Genomic DNA, 20,599 nt, shown 5'->3' with positions numbered 1-20,599 from the left:
TATTAATAAAAGAGTATGGCCACATGTCAAAGCAGAGACTTACCTAGCATATTTTTCTTTAATCCTATATAACATTTTTTGCATAGAATTGAAATGTTTCAGAGTTTGAAAAATTACAGTGTATCTTCTCACTTTCAGCACATTTATCTATCTCCTATTGTCGCTAATGTGTGACAGAGGGAACAGTACAATGGCTTTTTCAAGACCTTTTTCCACGTGGGTGTCCATGTTTATTCAGGAAATAACAGGACCACTCTAAAGCATTATTACTGTACTCTTCAGGGATAATCCACGGGAATAAGTATTTTATGCAGCTTCCATTCATTTCAGGAGAGCACATAGGAAGATTTCTCATCATTTTGCGCTTTATCTCATTTAGGACTTAAACGTTATAACCTGATTTAGAGGGTATAAGAGAAGTATTCACCTACATTTGCAGTATGTTATTACACATAGTGTTAAAATGTAATACATAATCTCAAATAGCAGTCTACAAATAAATATGGGAAACTACTAATCTAAAAACTCAAAAAAACTCAAAAAATCCCAAGAGGGAGATGTTGAGAGAAAATCCATAGCTGAGCAGTTCAAACCACACTGGAAGGTAGAAATGGCTTTTTAAAAACCCTCTGACTTAATATTTTAATTTCCCCCCTCCCATTGGAGAGAAAGTAAGTAAACCAATTCATCTCCACCTCCATTTCAGAAGCAGGAAAATAAATGGGGGCTTTTACCAGTTTCTTTTTTTTGCTGCATTTAAAGTTCCCCATTTTTATTGCATGACTGATTTTACAAGTTTTCAATTTATATGGCTTCCCCCTCCACAAATTACTACACTGAAAAAAAAAACAGTTCTTTAGATCAGTTTTAAAAAAAAATTATTTAGACAGGCATGTCTGAAGTAAACATTTACCAGTCTCCATTCTGGTATTTCTGGTATTGACTACCATTGTTGTATGTTCTGTTCTGGTGTATTATTTTGTATTACTTTAATGAAGTGTTTCTACTTATTTTATGCAATTGAATGCTGGTTTATTATTGTTAGCTTCCATGAAGAGGAAAAGCAGGTGTGAAATAAGATAATTTACAAAGAAAAGTAATTTATAATATTAATGTCCTCACAGAATTTCAAATAAATAATATTTGACATGATGTAAATTCAGAGGTTATGCACTTACTTCCCCTTAACTCTCACCTTTTTATTATTATTTATTTATAGACTGGGCTTATTGTTGCCTGTTACCAAGGGTACGTGGATGTTGTCGTAGCCTTAGCACAATGTCCTCACATTGATGTAAACTGGCAGGACAATGAAGGGAACACAGCTCTAATTACAGCTGCTCAGGCAGGTAAGGATATTTGCTGCTCATTTAATTTTTATGTTCAATCGTGCATCTTTGTAACTGTGGTCTTTGTGATGAGCCAATGCATATCAAGAGTTCTGATTTTTAAAGAGGGGGACAGTCTAATCCAGGCAATTATCGCACACTTACATTGCTCAGCATAATAAGGAAAATATATGCTGGGCATCAGTACACAAAGCAGATGCGTTGCCAGATCCAAGGAAAGGTCTTAGCTGTAGAACACCCCAACTTTTTAATATTTAATGAAGGCATCACTCTGCCACACTTTGCTCAAAAAAATAGCCAAGCCTCTCCCCAGAGGGAACTTTTATGCTGCCTTTATTGACTTGAAGGCAGTTTTTTATTTGATCCCCCTGAGAGCAGCTATGGCAAAAACTGTCTCCTCTACTGACTGCTGGCTTCTGCAGCTAATTACAGTGTTACCCAAGGACACTTCTGTGCAGATTAAATGTGACGTCAGTGATGCTTCAACAGCACCAATCCCCACGTAAAATAGTGTGAAGCAAGGGTGCATTCTGCCCCCCCCATTAAACTGTTATGGAACTAATCAGTCCCTTTCCAAATTTGGCTCTTCCCCCCCCCCCAAAATCAGGGATTAATTTCCACACTCCTCTATGCTGATGATACAGATATTCTCCCCCACACCTAAATTGTAATCGTCAGGCTTTTGCCAACCATTGCCCAATTATGGGAGTGAAAATAAATTATGCAAAAATGAAGGTGTTGCTTTTCACCAAGCATATGTGGGAAATTAATTACTATCCCATCCAGCAAATAAATGTGTTTAAATATCTAGGCATCAATTTCCAATCCATTTCCTGGGTATAGCAAATCTGACAGGTCACAACAGCCTGATCAAACAAAGCTGCCAGTTAGATTTGCCAGCTGCAAAGGGGATCATTTGTTCCCAGCAGCCACTGAAGTTTTTAGGGTCAAGCTATTGAACCTATTGTTGTTTGGTGTCCATTTTTGTGCATACTCCAATGATTCTCAATTTGAAGCTATCCAGTCTAAATTCATCAGAACTTTATCATGGATCTCCCACTATTCTAAATGCACTTCTTCAGTTAGGACTTGGATGCCCCTTTATAGCCATTCAAATGAGGATCTGTTACCTGAAATATTGGCTAAGACCAGTATATACACACATATACGAAAATGGCTGCTAATAAAAGTGGAGTTAAAGAAATAGCTTAATGAGATATGGAATAACTATTGTTTAAAGCAGCGCTCTTCATTTAATAAATTAACTGTTAAATAAATTGTTGGTTGCACAGTCAGCCAGATGTTTAGATGGGATCTGGCATTTTTATCCATTTATCGTGTCCTTCCCAAGGACCTGGGATAGGCAGATGTTGTTGTTTGATGGTATTAAAGGTATCGTCGCAGGATGTAAGCTGTTCCAAGTAAAGCTGCCTTTTGCAATTGGCTGATGGTGATTTTGTCAATGCTGATGGTGTTCAAGTGGTACTCCAGATGTTTTGGGATTGCACCCAAGGAGCCTATTACTATTGGTACTATCTTTGCTTTCTTTTGCCACAGTTGTTCTACTTCTATTTGCAGGTCTTTTTATTTTGTGATTTTCTCCAGTTCTTTCTCTTCTATTCTATTGTCTCCAGGCATTGCAATGCCCACTATCCAGATTTTTTTGTCTGTCTTATCAACAATTGTTAAATGTGGGGTGTTATATGGCAGGTGCTTGCCTGTTTGAATTCTAAAGTCCCAGAGCACTTTAGCTTCCTCATTTTCAATTACTTCATCTGTTTTGAAGTCCCACCAGTTCTTGCTTGCAGGCAAGTAGTATTTCTTGAAGATATTCCAGTGCACCATTGTTCCTACTTTGTCATGCCGTTGTTTGTGGTCAGTCTGCGCAATCTTCTTGCAGCAGCTAACTAGGTGGCCCACTGTTTCTTCAGCTTCTTTGCAGAGGTAGCATTTGCTATCTGTTGCTAACTTCTTGATTCTGATTCTGATTCTAATTATTTCCTTTGTTGCTCCACCCACGCCAAGCAGCTGAGAACCTGTTGCCAAAAGGACCAGCTGAGGAGGCAGTGAGTGCTCACAAGAGCAGCCAAATGGTGGCTGCTCTTTCCCTTTCTTTTTGGACTATGGGCCAGATGATTTCAGGTGGCGGGCCAGATGTGGTCTGCAGGCCAAAGGGTTGCTAACCCCTGGTTTAAAGGAATAATATTCTGTTAAATTAATAGATGTCATAAGACCTTCAACTAGCTACTTCAGTATGATTAACATTTTTTAAAGACCCTTATATAAACCTAAAGTTATTTGAATCCTGGTCATAAGGTATAATTCCTGGGCTATTCAAATGAGAGTTTAAATAGGTAGCATTCAGACAAGTTCTCTGCCACAGGTTTATAAAAACAAAAACTGTATTGTAGCCCACTTGTACTGTAATAAGCTATCAGTAAAAATGCTACCTCCCTACAGCTCCACAAAAATCATCCTAAATAATCCAGGACTTAATTTATGCATAGACTTTTCCTCATTCTAAATATCTAGTAAACTATATAAAATAGACCTGTGCAAAGCAACTAATATTTGCAGAAAGATTTGTTGTGTCCCAGAGGCAACACAACTCTCTACTATTTGCTTTGATAAAGGGTTTTGCACTGCTGAAAAGTTCCTTGTGTCTCCCACTTGTCACCTATAAAAACCAGAAGAGGCTTCTGCACAAGGAAAAGCACCTGCCCTGAAGTTCCAGCTTTGGTGAGTCGTACTGGAGAAGGCACCTCTCAGCTAAGTAGCAGCTACTCCAGCAGCACTCCTCAAACCCAGATGAAGCTTCTGTGGGTGCTGCTCATGGGAAGAAGCCTCTTCCAGCTTTTGCAAGTACTGGAGGATATTGAGGAAGGGCTGTGAATGTCCTGTTTTACAGCCATAATTGATAAAACTATCCTTCAGTCTTTTGCTGAGGGAAAGCCAAAGGTAATAGGGTGGAGAATCCAAGAGTAATAGCCTACTACTCAAAACATAGTCTGTTGCCCATAATTAAGTCTTCTCAGGGTTTGGTGGCAGCAGACTTGTCCTAGGGGTAATCAAGAAGAGGTCACAAATTAATCCTAAATTCCTGTTTTATAATCTGAGTACATGAGAAAGATTAACAAGATGCTCAGAAAGAATCTCATTTGCAAACACCAAGGGAAGTCAGAAGGCAGGTATAAATCAACACAACAGTTTCCTTGTGCTGCCTGCTTACTTTCCTTGAAATGCCCCAATCCTGCCAGCTCTTGACTTTAGCCATGCACTCTCTTTGCTCCAGTAACCTCAGCTGCCTCCTCTCTCTTGGACATAGAGGAATTGTGGATTCTAATAGACCATCATCTTCAGCTGTGTCTTTCCTTGGAGAGGTGGTTGTCTCCTCAAGCTGTTCCTCTTTTGGGATGCCATATCCCCTCAAAGTCCAAGAGATATTAACTCCTCATCAGAGGAATCCTCAGAGGCAATATGACAGTAAAACAGAATCAAATGAAGCAATACAATCACTTCACATTGCTCTGTGAAGCGACTTAAAGGAAGAGCTTCAATTGAATGCTCATGAAAGCAGACTTCTCTTTGAAAATTTGCAGAGACCTGCAGCACAGGGCTTTCCTATTTGTAATGAATGCAGCAAATTTCTGTATGAACAAAAATATTTTAAAGTTGTAAATATATATATATATATATATGTATATGTATATGTATATATGTATTTATATTATATATGTATGTATGTATGTTCAAAAAGTGAGGAACCTTCTCTTTTTTTCTTCAGCATACTGTGCATTTTTATTCTTGAGCCCAAGAAACCCATCCCTTATGTGCTGAGTGTGTTTCAACTTGATATTGAAGGGGTTTAAAGGCAATGAACAGGTTTGCAGAGATGCTATTTATTTGCTCAGTTCAGCTGACCTCCTGAAAGCTTGTCAATTATTTCTCCAAGTTGATCTAAAAACTCAATTATGGGCCATTATAATAAGGTCATGGAGGATACAGAAGTGCCTAAGTAATAATAATAATTTTAAAAAGCAGAGCTGTTCCAGCATTGATTTAATTCTAAACCTAGTGTGACTAAAATTCTATGAAGGGATGGGAGAGAATGAGAGAAAGCCTACTTGTTGCATCTTACAGATCCTTTATGGTCAATCTACAGCCCCATCCCTCCAAAGAACTACTGAGAGTGAAAAAAGAATTAATAAACTCATTTTGAAATCTAAAAAAAGAGGTGCACAAAAAGTTGTTTATTAGCAAATTATACAGTCGGGCCAGGGTTTCTCAAAGTGTGGGTCCCCAAAGGTAGTTTGAGACAGGTCAAGAATATCAGAGAGTGTTTTCCTTCCACTGTTTTCTGAGCAGAATTACCAGTTTGATGCAAAAGTATACTGAATGCCAAACCAGGCAATGGTTCTAGAACCCTGTATGAAGCCTGACTGTCCTTGGTTTTTTTTAACACTTTGTGTTTGCTTTTCAAAGTAGAGTGATCATGCCTGAAGAGCATAAGGCTTTTATGCAAAGTTTTGATCATCTGACCTGACACTGATTCTGCAGACAGAATTAGCAAATTCATACTTCCCACTGAAAATATTATTTTAGATTGGGGGGGTTATATTTCCAACAAAATAAAATCATTGTATACAATTGTAAGTTTCTATCATTGTTTTAGTTGATAAATAAATTTGTTTATTTAACATTTCATTGTTAAAAATAAACGGAATATTGATTTCTTGCCTAACCTTAACCACAATGAAATCATCAGGTTTACTAACTGGGGGCAGGGATGTTACACAAATCCATTTTATCATTTTAGGGAATCACAGTATCACATATTTGGAGACTTTAGGATCAGAGCAAGGATTCAAGCCTATTCTGGCATATTGCCATTGGACACAGGTTTGCCATATTCCCACCACCTTACATGATTTATGGAGAGAAAGACAGCATGTAAATCTAATAAATAAAAAGCAAAAATAACACATGGGATTCCCATTTTTTAACACTGTAGATAAGCCCAAGGTAACACTTTATAACACTGTAGATAAGCCCAAGGATGAAGATCCAGTACAGGTAGTCCTTGACTTAAAACCACAATAGGGACCAGAAAATTCATCATTAAGCAGTGTGGTCATTAAGCAAGGCATCATGTGACCATGCCCAATTTTATGACATTTTTTGCAGTGGTCATTAAATGAATTACATGGTCATTAAGCAAATCACATGGTTCCCCATTGATTTTGCTTGTCAGAAGCTGTCTGGGAAGGTTGTAAATGGCGATCACATGACCCCAGGACACTGCAACCATCATAAATACATGCTGGTTGCCAAGTGCCCGAATTTTGATCACGTGACTGCGGGGATGCTGTTACAGTCATAAGTGCAAGGACTGGTCATAAGTCACTTTTTTCAGCACTGTTGTACTTTGAATAGTCACTAAACGAATAGTCATAAATTGAGGACTACCTGTAACCAGTTTCTGAGACTAAAAATCTGATCTCTCTGATAAAAGCTGGCAAAAGTCAAATGTTCCATCGCATATGATGAAAGCAAATACTGAATGGTAGAAGCAAATTTTGACCTTTCTTTTTATTTACCACAACAGAAGCTCATATAACCCGGGATAAGGGATGATCAGATATATCATTTACATTAAAAGACAGCACAGTGTATCCTCCAGATAACTTCCCCATATGCAGTGGTGTGCTAGAGCTGGCTTATACCAGCATGTTGAGAGCCAATTGTTAAATTTTCAGGAATTTTGCCAGCCGGTTGAAAACAAAGCTGAGCCCCAATGCCTAGTGCACAATCAGCTGTTTAACGGCATGGCAGCAGCAATGAAGCCACAGATCCAGTTAAATATTTATCAACACACCACTGCCCATATGCCTCTTGAGGACAATAACTATGCTACACAGTTATATAGTCAAGCATTTGTATGAACTGGATTTCCATCCCCCGGAGCTTACTGACAAACAGTTGCCATTCCTGCTATGTGCCATTGATGCAATGAGTTTATCCCAGTTCCCAATTTTTACTTGGTTATAGGACAGTGTTGAAGACCCTTACCTATCATTGCTCTGATAATTACTTCTAGATTGGTTATCAAAAAAGAGCTTGTGGCATTTGCCAAGAGACCTAAAATAATCCGCTAACCAATTCAGGGTAATAATAGCAAACAGATAAAGATGTGTTTTAAAGTTCTAGTTAGTTTTTCATGCCTTGGGCAAGAGAAAGGCTGGGACTGAATATGCTCTGTTGACAGTGCAGAAAAGTGCTACAGCAGTCCGAGAGTTGTTCCTGCCACTAAATTATGTGTGGCTCAGTCTTCAGCACAACTCTTTGGTAGATCTCTGTTAGGCCTGTATTTCAACTACTTTGTTGTTTGCTTGGTTCAGTTCAAACAAAAATTTCGAAAGCAGTGCTCCAGCTCCCCAGACGTATGCTGTATGTAGCCACGTGACTCAAGTCTGGGCTACAATCTAGGGTGGAATTTTGAACTTGGTTGGTGATGTCTAGTTTCTGGATAAACCTTTACCCAGAGGGCTTTAACGATCCTTGCAAAATACCAGTTGGACTGGAAGAAAGCCTCAGTGCACAAGTTGCTTGCTGTCCTGTGATCTGGCATTAGCATTCTTGTTATCATGAAATATGAACAAGCTGGAAAGACTCTTAAACAATGAGAGATGGATATAGAATTGCAGAGCAATCTAAATCTAGTTGTTTCCATTTATCATAGGTTTTTGAGACTGGAGATTAGTGTGTAACCAGCTAACTATCTCACTACCTTGGAATGGCCTAGATAGTTCCATGGCCTTGCTGGAAGGCTGGTTTAATAAGATTCCCCATGAGTAACAAACATGCCCTAGAGGTCATGTGCTGTTGAAACAGCTAGTCATATCTCACTTTTGTTGGAGAAAAATCTGTAAGAGGGAACTTATGAATTTAATTTTCATTCCAATTGCAACTTACTCTCCCTTCTCACTTGGCCCCTCAAGGACAAATTGAACTTTGTTTTCTCTACTCAGTCAGGATGACACAGAGTGCTTCAGTCTCCAAAATTGATTATGGGTTTGCAAAGCCGAGTCAAGCACACATGGACATATTCAGTAACACTCCATGGGCAAGACCTCAAAACAAAGAAAATCGGGTGTTTTTACTACCAAGCAAGAAGGATTTACAGATGTGTAAGAACATGATTAGTTACAAAGAAATGCAAAGACAAAGATAAGTTAGGCTGCATTTGCGCTGTGTAACAGTAAAACTTTCTACTAGCTCTAACAGTAGCCCACTAGCTCTAACAGTCTAGCCCACTTACTCTTGCATCTTTCTGACTACTAATACAATACAGAAACTGCTTCCCCTTGAAGCCTACTTGTTTGCTAAATATTTCCTGCTACAGTTTAAACTCTTACTGTGCTCAGGAGCTCCATGCTAAAATGTTTATTAAGATCAGTATTAATAAAACTGCTTAAATTCTTCCACAATCTACTGAGAGTATTATAGGGACATGCAAAGTAAGCTAATTTCACCTTCTTTGGGAGCCTAACTCTATGCAGCAGCATGTAAAATTGACATGAGATAACAGCAAGGTCCTCATAATATTCCTAAAAAATTAGTGAATTTGTTTTGGAGATTTGAATTCAGCAGGAGCCTTGTTCAAGGATATGCTCCTGAGCCTATATAAAGTGCTGAAATTATAGAAGAACCATGTTAGTCTATGGTACCAAAGAATCAGAAGGAATCTGGTTCCACCTTTTCCGACTACAAGGCCTAAGCTTTCATGAGCTGCAGTTAAATCACGGAAACTCACAAAAGCTTATTTTGTGTGTGTGTGTGTGTGTATGTATGTATGTATGTATGTATATATGTCAGACAAGGTGCTGCCAGTCTCTTTCTGAGACTTCTGGAAGAATGCCATATAATTAAGTAACAGTCTCATTAGAAGAAAAATGTTCATAATATAGTATTGACTTAGTGCAGCTATCAGTGACATTCATTGTATTTGAAGAAAAAATGTATTAAAAATACATGAAGATGTATTTGAAAAGCCTATCTAGTCTCTTAGGTGGGAAGAAATGCTGTGATCCAACAATTTGGTTATATGCAACTTCAGTATAATTATTTTCTCAAAGTTGTCTTTGCTTTCTGTTTGTCTTATGCTTAATATTGCTGGTTTTTATTGTACTGTACTGTAATAAATATTTTGTTTGTACCACCATTTCTGCATCACCAACTGTAAATTTTCTAAACCTGCGGGTTGAAGTTACTTTTGTCTTTCTTAGTATTTATTTGGTGTCTACAAGTCTGTGTTGACTCCCAGTGACTGCCTGGACTGGCCCTTGCAGTTTTCTTGGCAAGATTTAGGAAGTGGTTTGCCCTTGCCTTCTTCCTAGGGCTGAGAGAGAATGACTGGCCCAAAATCATGCAGATGGCTTTCATGTCTAAGGTGGGACTAGAACTCACTGTCTTCTGATTTCTAGCCTGGTGCCTTAACCACTAGAGTCCAAACTGGCTCTCTTGTCTTTGTTATACCTAACATTAATGTTTCACTTTCCATTTTACTATCATAGGTCTTTGGCCAAACCTAGGGAAGTTGTTTGCATATTTAAATTGTTAGTTTTTCATCTCCAGTTTTAGTTGTGGCTGTCATCTCATTCAATCCTATCATTCCAATAACTTATTAAACAGATATGGGGACATCATGCATCCTTTCCACTTTCCCATTCTAAATCACTGTTTCTCCAAATTCTGTTCCGGAAATAGCTTCTTGTTCAATGTAACAATGCCTAAGAAGAATAATCAGGTGATTACAGTATTAACCTTAATACGTTCTACACTGTGGCACAATCTAGACAGTTTGAAAGCCTTGCTATAGTCAGTGAAGCAAAGTACATCTCCTGTAGCAGTAAGGGTGAGGTCTACACGCTCTAGTCCTACGTTCCTGCCTTGACGTAACTGCTTGCTAGTTACTGTAGCCACCTGTCTGTCAAGAGGATGACTTTAGTAGACATCCTCCTCTTTAACCCTGTTGTGTGAGATAGATAGGGATCCCACAGTCTGTGAGCCGTACTGGGAAATAAGGGCGGGGGAGGGGGAGCAGTAAATAATGAAATACATTCTGTAGCCATCACCTCCTGGCTTTGGAGCATTGAGATAGGTGACTTGGGAAATCAGTGCCCCCTTCTCTGGGATTTAGATCAAATTTACAAGATATAAACAAAATTACATTTTTAAAAGGAAAAGATAAAAGTTAAACATTCCTTTTTAACTTTAGTGCATGCACAACTGAAGAGTGGAGAAAAGAAAAATAGAGCCCTGTAAAAATCACAGACAGCTCTTCAAGAGAATATCCAATGGAAAAAATATGCAAGAAATGTTAAGCCTTAGAACAGACTATAAATTGATATTGGACTGTTACCTAAGCCACATAATCCTTTAGTTTACATATAAATATCAGGGACCATAAAGCTTAAATAGCTTCAGACATTCCAAAATAAAAGGAATCATACACAATTTTTCTAGCTCTAACTTGACACCTATACCTTAGAGATAAATGGATCACTGCAGCAAAAGATTCCTGCTTGCTTCCCTTGGATTTTCCAGATTTTAATAAATTCCAACCTTTAATCAGCAGCTCAGGAGCAGTGTTCCTTAGTTCCTTTCCTAGTCCTTGTCCATTTCTTCTCTCTTGGATTTTTAAAAGACAAAATCTTTTCCAGTATAGATGGGAAGGATCTGGAGGGATCTTTTTTGCTGCATGTTAAGGTAAGCATCCTTCCTGAGGAGGATCCTGTTTGAGACAGAGGGATGTTTATCGGAAAGCCCATGGACAACATGACATGCAGGTGACAGTCTGGAGCATTGTGAAGCTAGATTGGCTTTGCAATATGTTCTTTTTGTATGTTCTTATTATCTCCATTGTCCATCTTATGTTATGTGATCTCATATTCCTTTGTCTTTCCTGAAACCTGCTTGTTTGGCATTTTTCTTTCCATTCTGTTTTTTTGTAACTATTTAACCAAAACTTTGCTGGAATGAGCAATGAGTGTAATAATTCTATATTTGCACATTATCTTACATCTCCCTTCCTCAATAAAAGTGTGTAGACTGATCTTTTCCAGTCCCTAGGCCACACCATTTTGCTCTATACTTGTTGACATATTTTAATTGTCTCTTATCTTGCTGTTTTAAATGGATTAATTGATATTTCAACTGGATCTGGTCCTTTCATGTTTGACAGTCTACCTGTTATACCACATTTTTTGGTATAGTCAGTTTCTTAATCTTTCTCCACAAAGGTTTCCATAATTTTATTATTCCATTAGTAAAGCATTTCATGATCTCTTCCACAATCTATACTTGGAACTGTTCTAGTTGACTAGATTGTTCTTCTCCAATTTCTGTTTCTTATTATATAGTTTATTTGATTCAGATGTTGTCCATCCTCCATTTCTTTGGCTTTCTTGTTCCAATCACCTATTAGTAGTATTATATCCTTTTTTATGTTGCATCTGATACTTCCCGTGTTTTATATAGAATTCCTCAATATCAATATCTACCTACACAACCAGGAAACTTAGCAATGTCTGTTATTGCCATTCCATGGACACGTGCCCTGAAGAACATATCTGACCCTGCTTGAGTACAGTTGGCCCTGATCAGGTCTGACTTCCTTCAATAGATAACTCTTAAATGGACTTCCGGGGAAGAAATGACAAACTGAAGACAACAACCGTGGCGGAATGAAAAGCTGGTGAGTAGACTGGTTCTTCGTAATTCCTCTCTGGACAAGGAGAGGAGATCGCCCGCAAGTGCTCCAGACAGTTGCTCCCCGTGAGGAGGCTACAAGATAGCAGTCTCTGGCAGGTTTAGAGCAGGTTTAGAGCTCTGGGAGATGAGGGAACAGCCATCTTGCTCAAACCATGGTCAGCACCTTTAAAAGGACACTGGGTTCCCATACTTCCTTTTCTAATCACTTTCAGAAATTGCTTATTAACTGATTTTCAGCTATTAGGAATCTTTGGATTGACAAGTGAAAACACCAGGTGAGTTTCCTTCAATCCTTAGCAAAAGAAGTTTTAAATACAAGTTTAAGGACTTAAATATATATATATGGAATAAACAGCAAAAGGGTTATTAGAACTTTCTAGAAAGTTACAAATAGACTAAGGTTCCAGATGGATTTAAAATAAAATTTTGGAATTAATTATAAGAATCCTTCCTATGGGAATTTTTTTTAATTCTTTTGTTTTTTTAATTATGGGATGGGACTTAAAGGTTGGAATTAGAGGGAACTAGAAGGAACTAAAGATTACAATTAAAGGAGAAGAACACTTAAATTTGACTTACTAATACAGAATGGAGCAAAATATTCTAACATTGGACATACTGAAGGATATGTTTGAACAATGGACCCAGAAGTTAATTTTAAGAGTGTCTGCTTCTATATATAGACTGTGTTTAAAAGATGTTATGGAAGAGGGACAAGTTTTACCAGACAAGACTGAGACTAATCTGAAAGTGGATTTAAAAATGAAGGTTACAAGATTGATATGGAAAAAGATGTTACACTGGATATACAAATGAAACCAGAAGAGTGACTTGGATAACTTTCTTATTTTGGATTTATAAAAGACTTGTTGAAGTTTTGAAGGATTTTCTGAGAAGATACAAAGAGAAATGGAAAAGAAATCAAGTTCTGGGATATTATTTAAAGGGATTAAACATCAAGATTGTTAAAACCAAAGGGAAGGAATATAAAGTTGGTTTATTTGATCAAGCTTAAAAGAGATGTGTCATTATCTCTGGTAACCCTTAATGGACTTTTGCTGATCAGGTCTGAAATGCCAAGGTTTTAAGGATTTGTTTAACGATAAGAGAAGGGATATGGGAAGAAGAGCTCATTTGTTGTATTTTAAGAGAAGGTGATAAGTTATTAAAATTGTTTATACTTGTGATGAAGGGGGAAGTAATTTCTTTATATATTTCTTTATTATATTCTTATTTTTTCTTTCTTTTCTATTTTTTTTCCTATTTTCTTTTTCTTTTCTGCACCTTCCACTTTTTTCTTTTTATTCTTTTCTTTTTTTAGTTTGTATTGGTTTTTTATTGTTGTAATTATAATTTTTAATAACATTAGTATAAAAAATAGCCTCTAAATAATGCTGCCAGATCCTGCTGTTTCTCAGTATAGCTGAGCATGCCTGTGCCTATAGTTCTTCTGATGCTTTTTCTTCAGATGCCAGGGTTCCTGAGGCTGGTGGAAGTGTCTGCTCAGTCCAGAGCAGAAACAGTGAGGTCTGGCAGCACAGAGTCTGCTTCATGGGGTCTTTACTTGAAGAGGGTTCTTGAGACCAGGGCATGGCAAAAGTGAGGATAAAAATGATCAAAGCAAAATGAAATGTATCAGATTGGATGTTTTAGAAGTAAGTGGATTTGGATGGTTTGGAATGTGCCGTTTTAACTCAGAAGATTACATGATACACTCTCTGATTATGATTTTCTAGACTTTCTTCACTAAACTATTTGTGTTATATGTAAATAGAATGGCAATGAAAAACTTCGCTCCTTACAGTTTTGTTTATTTGTAAGTCTGAATGTGATGTTATAATATTTGTGTGGTTTTACAACTCTGCATATGTATGTGAATGGGTAGGAATGGATATTGTTGAACATTTTAGAAAACCTACTAAAAAAGAAACAATTATCGTGACTGTAGTTGATCAGACAGCTAATGATGCCACAAACCTTTCCCATATTAGTAAAAAGAAGAAACCTAAAAAAGAAATTAAACGGGAACTAAGATATATAATCCAGAATCAGCTATCACTGATGCTGCCCTTAATGGAAATGAGGTTGCAACAACTATGAATGTAAACTGGAAAGAAATATATGACTGCAGGAAATTATTATTTTATTTACTTTTGTTTATTTTAAGGCAAAAGAATCTCTTCTGCATAGAACTATTCTGGAAGGATAGTTGTCTAAGCTTGAAGGAGAAGAGGGAATATGTGATAAAACAATAGGTTGCAGCTTTAGCGTATTCCAGGCAAAGGGTTAACTGGACGCTTATAAGGAAGGTTGGACAGAAATCTAAAATAAAGAGTTGCAAGGAGGAATGCAAGAGGCAGTTAATAGAATAAAAATAGGGAAGGGAAGGGGAGGAAGACACTACTTAGGCCCTTGTGAAAAAGTAATTATTTTCTAAATAAATACCAGAGTTCTGTTCCTGTAAAGAAAATGACCCATCTGGTCACACACTGTTATTGTTAAATAAAAATTTACTTCTTTATAAACAACTGGTCATCTAAAGAGGTGGAATTGTCCCTTCCTCACCACCTAAGATACTATGCTATCAGGAGAAGAACCAATGTGAGCAAAGACAACAAGAAGTCTAAGTTTCTCATTTTCAGATGGTGGCAGGAAGATTTTAAATTTTATGTATTTTCTCCCAAATAATATGGTGACATAGAATAATTCCTGATTAAGCATTATAAGGAATAATGTTTATATACTTTGATAATGTATTTATATATTGTATACATTATCTTAGCCTTGTTTGTTTTTCAGTATATCACCTTATAATTGCTGTTACAGCTAGTCCTTGACTTACAACCATTCGTTTAGTGACCATTCAAAGTTACGACAGTGCTGAAAAAAGTGACTTATGACTGGTCTTAGCACTTATTAACATTGTAGTGTCCCCGTGGTCACGACATCAAAATTCAGGGGCTTGGCAACTGGCATGTATTTACGACGGTTGCAGCGTCCTGGGGTCACATGATCACCATTTGCAATCTTCCTAGCCAGCTTCTGACAAGCACAAAGGGGGAACCGCATGATTCACTTAACAACCACATGGTTTACTTAACTGCTGTGATTCACTTAAAGACCATTGCAAAAAATATCGTAAAATTGGGTGTGGTCACGTGACACCTCACTTAATGACTGCAGCACTTAATGATGAATTTTCCAGTCCCTATTGTGGTCGTAAGTTGAGGACTACCTCTATATGACTGGATCTCCTACCCCTGGTTAGCAGAGCAAATGAAGCAGTTCTATGTACATGTGAGGTAATTGCTGCTGACAGGGCTTTCTGACCCAATGGGCCCTTGATTGGCACACTAGTTGGAGCTGGGCCAAGGCCATGGTCTCCACCTGCTACTGTAGCTGGACCTGTGAGTCTGGAAGAACCCCCAAAGTGCAGACCTGCTCCTTTAGGTGGAGTATAGCCCCATCCAGAACTAAAACTGGAAGAGAGAGAGATCTCTGAAAAACAATAACTCTATCTTGCATGGATTTAATCTGAGGTTATTTTGACCCAGTCAGGCCCTCACAACCTCTAGGCCAGATTAAGACTTCTACAGCATTCCTACTACATTTTCCTCAAAGGGAGAGGCTGGAGATTGGTTAGTAGTCATCTAGGATGTTTGATTGAGAGATGGCCTTTTCAGAAGGAGGGGCATTACTTCTTCAAGAAAAATACCACCCTCCCAGAAAGGATTATACAGCTTCCAAATCGAAATTGAGTCACACATGCTCTGCCCAGCTGCACAAAACAGCCTGGTGAGATGTGGATCCAGCTCAAACATGGCAAAGTTCATGTCACAGAGGACCAATTTGCATCCTCAGTCTCCACAAACTCAGTTGTAGATGCAAGTTGCTACCTGAATCATCTTACTAGACCCTATCTAAGTGAGACCTAGCACTGGGTGAAGGTGAGCAATTCATCTATTTCCAGGGTGTAAGAATATACATCTTTTTATCCCATAGTTGTTGCACTTGCTCTTCCTGAACACCTCTTTTTTTGAGCCAGCTATGTTTGTGGGCAGTTTTCAAGTAGTTGCAAATGTTCCCACAACTAGTAAAGCACTAAGCAGTTTTTAGTGGTATGAATTAATTGTGCATTTTGTTGGCAATCAGTTTCCTAGATATAAAGTTTACGTTTTGCATTAGAGCTTTTAAATTTAGTTAATTGATTACCATTAGTTTGAGTAACTACGCTTAAATGTGTATGTTGAGCTGGAATTCAGACTGAAGAACTATATTGATCAAATATATAAATATATATTTGCCAACATGTTTTGCCTGTTTTTGGACTATTCTTTATCACTTGGATAACTATATGCATTCAACAAGCTCACAAACATGCAGAGGAGAGTGATAGACCTCTTCTATTATTTGTTAGCAGGTGGTATTTAAAATCTGCTGCCTGTGATTCTGGAAATAATAAACAGCCATCAAGACTAGTATCCATTAATAGCTTCATTTCTGAATTTGTTCACTGCCCTTTCAAACCTGTCTAAATTGGAGGCCATCAACTTTTCTGATGGCAGCAAATTCCATAATTTGTCTGTGTGTTCTGTAAAGAAGTGCTCCTTTTATCAGTGCTGAATCTTGCCTCATTTAGTTTTGATGGCTGAGTGAGTTCTTAAAGTGAAAAATACTTTTTGCCTGATTACATTTTCTATGCCACAACTGATTTTATTACCAATATCGTGTCTCCCCGTTCCCACTTTTGCTCAAGCTAAAGAAGTCCTAAACACTCTAGTTTTCATCACAGGGGAGCTTCTCTAGCTTGTTATCACTTTGGTTTTCCTTTTTGTGCAAATTGAAATGTATACCAATTGAGTGATCCTTTGCAACAGCAATTATTAGTAACAGTAACGTTTGTTTAGATTTACTATAGTAATTTAACATCTAGTGTATTCCTTATCCCATAGGTTCCTTTAGCTCGTTCCTCCCATCTCTTGTAAAATAGTCACTTTCATCTAATGCAATTCCTCCACAATCCGTCCCTCTCATGATTCTTGGTCAACACTGATCTTCTCATGTCTTCTCCTTCCATTTGATTGAAAATGGAAGCAATCTTGGATGGAAAGTAAGGACAACAGAGTGTTAGGTAAACTGTGGTAGAATAGAATGAAGTAGCATATGGGATTGCTAGAATGTACATAATATTCCTTTGTTTAGATAAATAACTGAGAAGGAAGAAAACATGAAGTTCTAATGAGCAATAACAATAATATGTATGAGTTTATTGTAAATCATTAAGAGACTCTGGTAGTCAATAGTGCAGTAAGTGTAATTAATGAATTCATGTTAATTTTTTTCTATTCATTCTGTGATTGATAAGTTCTGATTTGAAAAATTCTAATAGGTAGTGCACAGAGCATTGCAAACTAGAGCAGAAGCTTTATGCTTGTTTCCATGGCAAGTATTGGCAGATACAATGGGCTACGTATGTCTGAAGTCACATTCTAGTGGTGGATGAGGTATTCTGAGAAATGGAAATAAAAACATAAGAACAATCCCCACTGTTGCTTTTGCTAAGTTATACTTCATTCTGCTACTAGCTATGTTGTCTTCCATGGTTTAGGAGAACATGTGAGAAAGTGGGAGGAAGCAAATGCATAGATACTCAGCATAAGTACTTGGTGTTTTATTTATTTATTTATATATCACATTTATATACCCGCCCATCTCACACAAAGCGACACTTTATTTACTTTTCTACAACCTTTTGACTATTTTATCAACAATCCTAAAAAATGTAGGTTAGCATTAATTCCCAATACCTAGGCAGGGGAACTCTAGGAAAGGCCTCTTTTTCAAAAAGAAGCAACTGAAAATATAGCAACCTAGAAACTCAACACAGTGCTGCTTATCAGCAAAAACATGTTCTCTTTCTCCATGAACAAGTAGGTTGGTTGGGGTGCCATGATACTACTAACATTAAAGTGGTACCAGAAGTTATGCTGCTAGTTGAGTTTAACTGTTCAAATGATACTTCTTCATAAACTTTGTTGATACATTTGATTGATATGCACTGCAAAGTATTTAACTGGACTACAAAGTAAAATGAGAGAATATTTTTACAGCTGACAGTACAGTGGTACCTCGGGATACGAACTTAATCCGTTCCATGACTCTGGGCATATCCCGAGTTGGTCGTAACCCGACGCAAATTTCCCCATAGGGTTCAATGTAAATCCGGTTAATCAGTTCCGCCCTCCGAATTTGGTCGCACCCTGAAGCAAATTTCCCCATAACGTTCAATGTAATTACCGTTAATCCATTCTGGCGTCCGCGGACCACGCGTCAGGGGTGGGAAAACGGCCGGGCGCTGCGCAGCGCGGCGGGAAAATGGCCATGGACCACGTGTCAGGGGCAGAAAAATGGCCGCGGACCACGTGTCGGGGGGGAAAATGGCCGTGGACCACATGTCAGGGCGGAAAAATGACCGTACCCCAAGGCGGAGTTCGCACATCGAGGTAAATTTTTGCAGCCGGAGCTGGTCGTAACCCGAAAAGTTCATTAGTAGAGGCGTTCGTATCCCGAGGTACCACTGTAATTGAGTTACTTTTGTGATGGCTGATAGTATGATCAACCCAACAAATGACAAGTTAGAAAAATGTTTTGAATGAGGAACAATGGCACTAGGTGTTTATCTTATTCTGTCAGTCCAGTTCAAGGGCTTGATGGTTTAATTGGTCTTCAATCTATTAGCTCCCCTAAGTCTATAATTTTTCCTTGTGATTGTCCCCACTTATAGATTTCCTATATCTAGCCAAACAAGCAAAATCCAGTTCTCAAATGGAGATTATAGCTGATAGTCTGTTGAAACTATTTCTAAGAATAAATACATTCAATTCTCAATGTTTATTTATTTAATCATTTCAATTTATATACTCTCTCTAAACAGGATGTTGTTCCCCTAGCTGAAAAATTGAACTCTGGCCAGTTTGGTGTAGTGGTTAAAGGCACTGGACTAGGAACAAGGAAACTGGAGTTTTAGTCCCACTTCAGGCACAAAGCCAGCTGGGTCACTTTGGATCGGTCATTTCCTCTCAGCAATAGAAAGAAAGTCATGGAAACCACATCTGAAAATGTGGCCAAGAAAGCTGCAAGAGTCAAGATCGATTTGGAGAACTATAATGCATGGCCAATAAGACAAGAAACAAAATAAAAAGTAAACACATAAATAAATACAGATTTCTATATCCTTCCCATTGTAACAAATCTCAAAGCAGTTTATCAAAAATATAAGCCACAGATTAAAATGTTTATTTATTTTTAAGATTTATAAGGCCATCAGACTCAAACAATGTGATTCTGGGCAGTGCCCAGCAAACAATAAATCAAAGAAGAAAACCCCCCACCATATAACAATGAGCAAATACAAAATATAAAATGGCAACCAGCACATAACAGAACAACCAAAGGAGGACTCTCACTCAAAATATAAAATAGAATAAAAAATGACATATGCAGCTTAGAAAGTGGGGGGAAAGCCACGTATGTACCATGGTGATACAAGGAAAGCCTGCGTAAAAAGTGTTCCTTAAAAGGCACCTACGGTAACAGATATATTTGCAGCCAGTTCACGAATTTCAGGGGGGAGGGCCTTCCACAGTGAAGTACCAGCACTGAGAAAGTCTGCCTAAGAGTAACTGCAAGATCACCTTCTGCAGTTCTGGGCTAATACTAAAGTGGAGACCTGTCTCTGGTTAAATATATGTGTTTATTAGTTAAGCTGATCCTTTTTGCCAAAAGGTTGACTTGTCTTCAACTTCAACTTAAATTGGAAAAGATCACTTTATCAGCAGTTGAATTATATTTCTCTGGCAGTGCCCTTCTGATGTTGGATTTCAAGAATGCAGAAAAAACACTCAAGCAACCAGTATTAGATATGGAAGATCAAATGGAACAGTCCTCCCTGCTTAGAGATTGTCTTTGGGAATAATCAGTTTGTATACCTAAGAATACCCTCATACTTTTTCAAATCACTATTCCAGGATTCAGAAGGAGCTTATGCTTAGCTCACTTTCACAGGCTCCCAATGGCAGTTGTGGAGGGGTCATTTAAAAAAATATTTTATGCAGCTCAGTTTGCCCTTTGAAACATAACCCTTGTTGTTTTATATTGTTAATTTTACAGGGATATCAACTTTCATCTCATAACCCTTGAATAACAACATTCTCAAGCCACCCAGATTGTATTTAAATTATTTATTTTCCATTAGAAATATATCCATTTCTCTAAACAACACATTTTGCTTTGTAAAATTTGGCAAGAATTATTGGATTTCTGTCAAAGTATATGCTGTCTAACTGCTCTATTGTCTATTCTGCAGCTGCAGACTCTATTCTCTCACGCACTTTACCCCCCAAAATTATATTTCCAGATTAGTATGGAAATAATTTAGTGTTTTGGCCTCTAAATCAATTACTTCATGCTATCTGAAC

The 20,599-nt window shown here is 37.8% G+C and overlaps 1 protein-coding gene across 1 annotated transcript in view; it reads left to right on the top strand.

Annotated features, from left to right (window-relative positions):
* ANKRD33B (ankyrin repeat domain 33B) overlaps positions 1 to 20,599 on the top strand; it is a 52,060-nt gene that overhangs the window by 21,372 nt on the left and 10,089 nt on the right. The window contains exon 2 of the mRNA XM_088131488.1: positions 1,220 to 1,349. Coding sequence (XP_087987614.1) covers positions 1,220 to 1,349 — 130 coding nt within the window. The remainder of the gene's footprint in view (positions 1 to 1,219; positions 1,350 to 20,599) is intronic.

The sequence above is a fragment of the Python bivittatus genome, unplaced genomic scaffold (assembly GCF_059951505.1).
Source record: "Python bivittatus isolate LINGU-HERP-01145 unplaced genomic scaffold, Pbiv_v1 ctg000960_np1212, whole genome shotgun sequence".
NCBI classification, from domain to species: domain Eukaryota; kingdom Metazoa; phylum Chordata; class Lepidosauria; order Squamata; family Pythonidae; genus Python; species Python bivittatus.
Note: the sequence above shows the minus strand (reverse complement) of the source record. Positions and strands in the feature narration are given on the sequence as shown.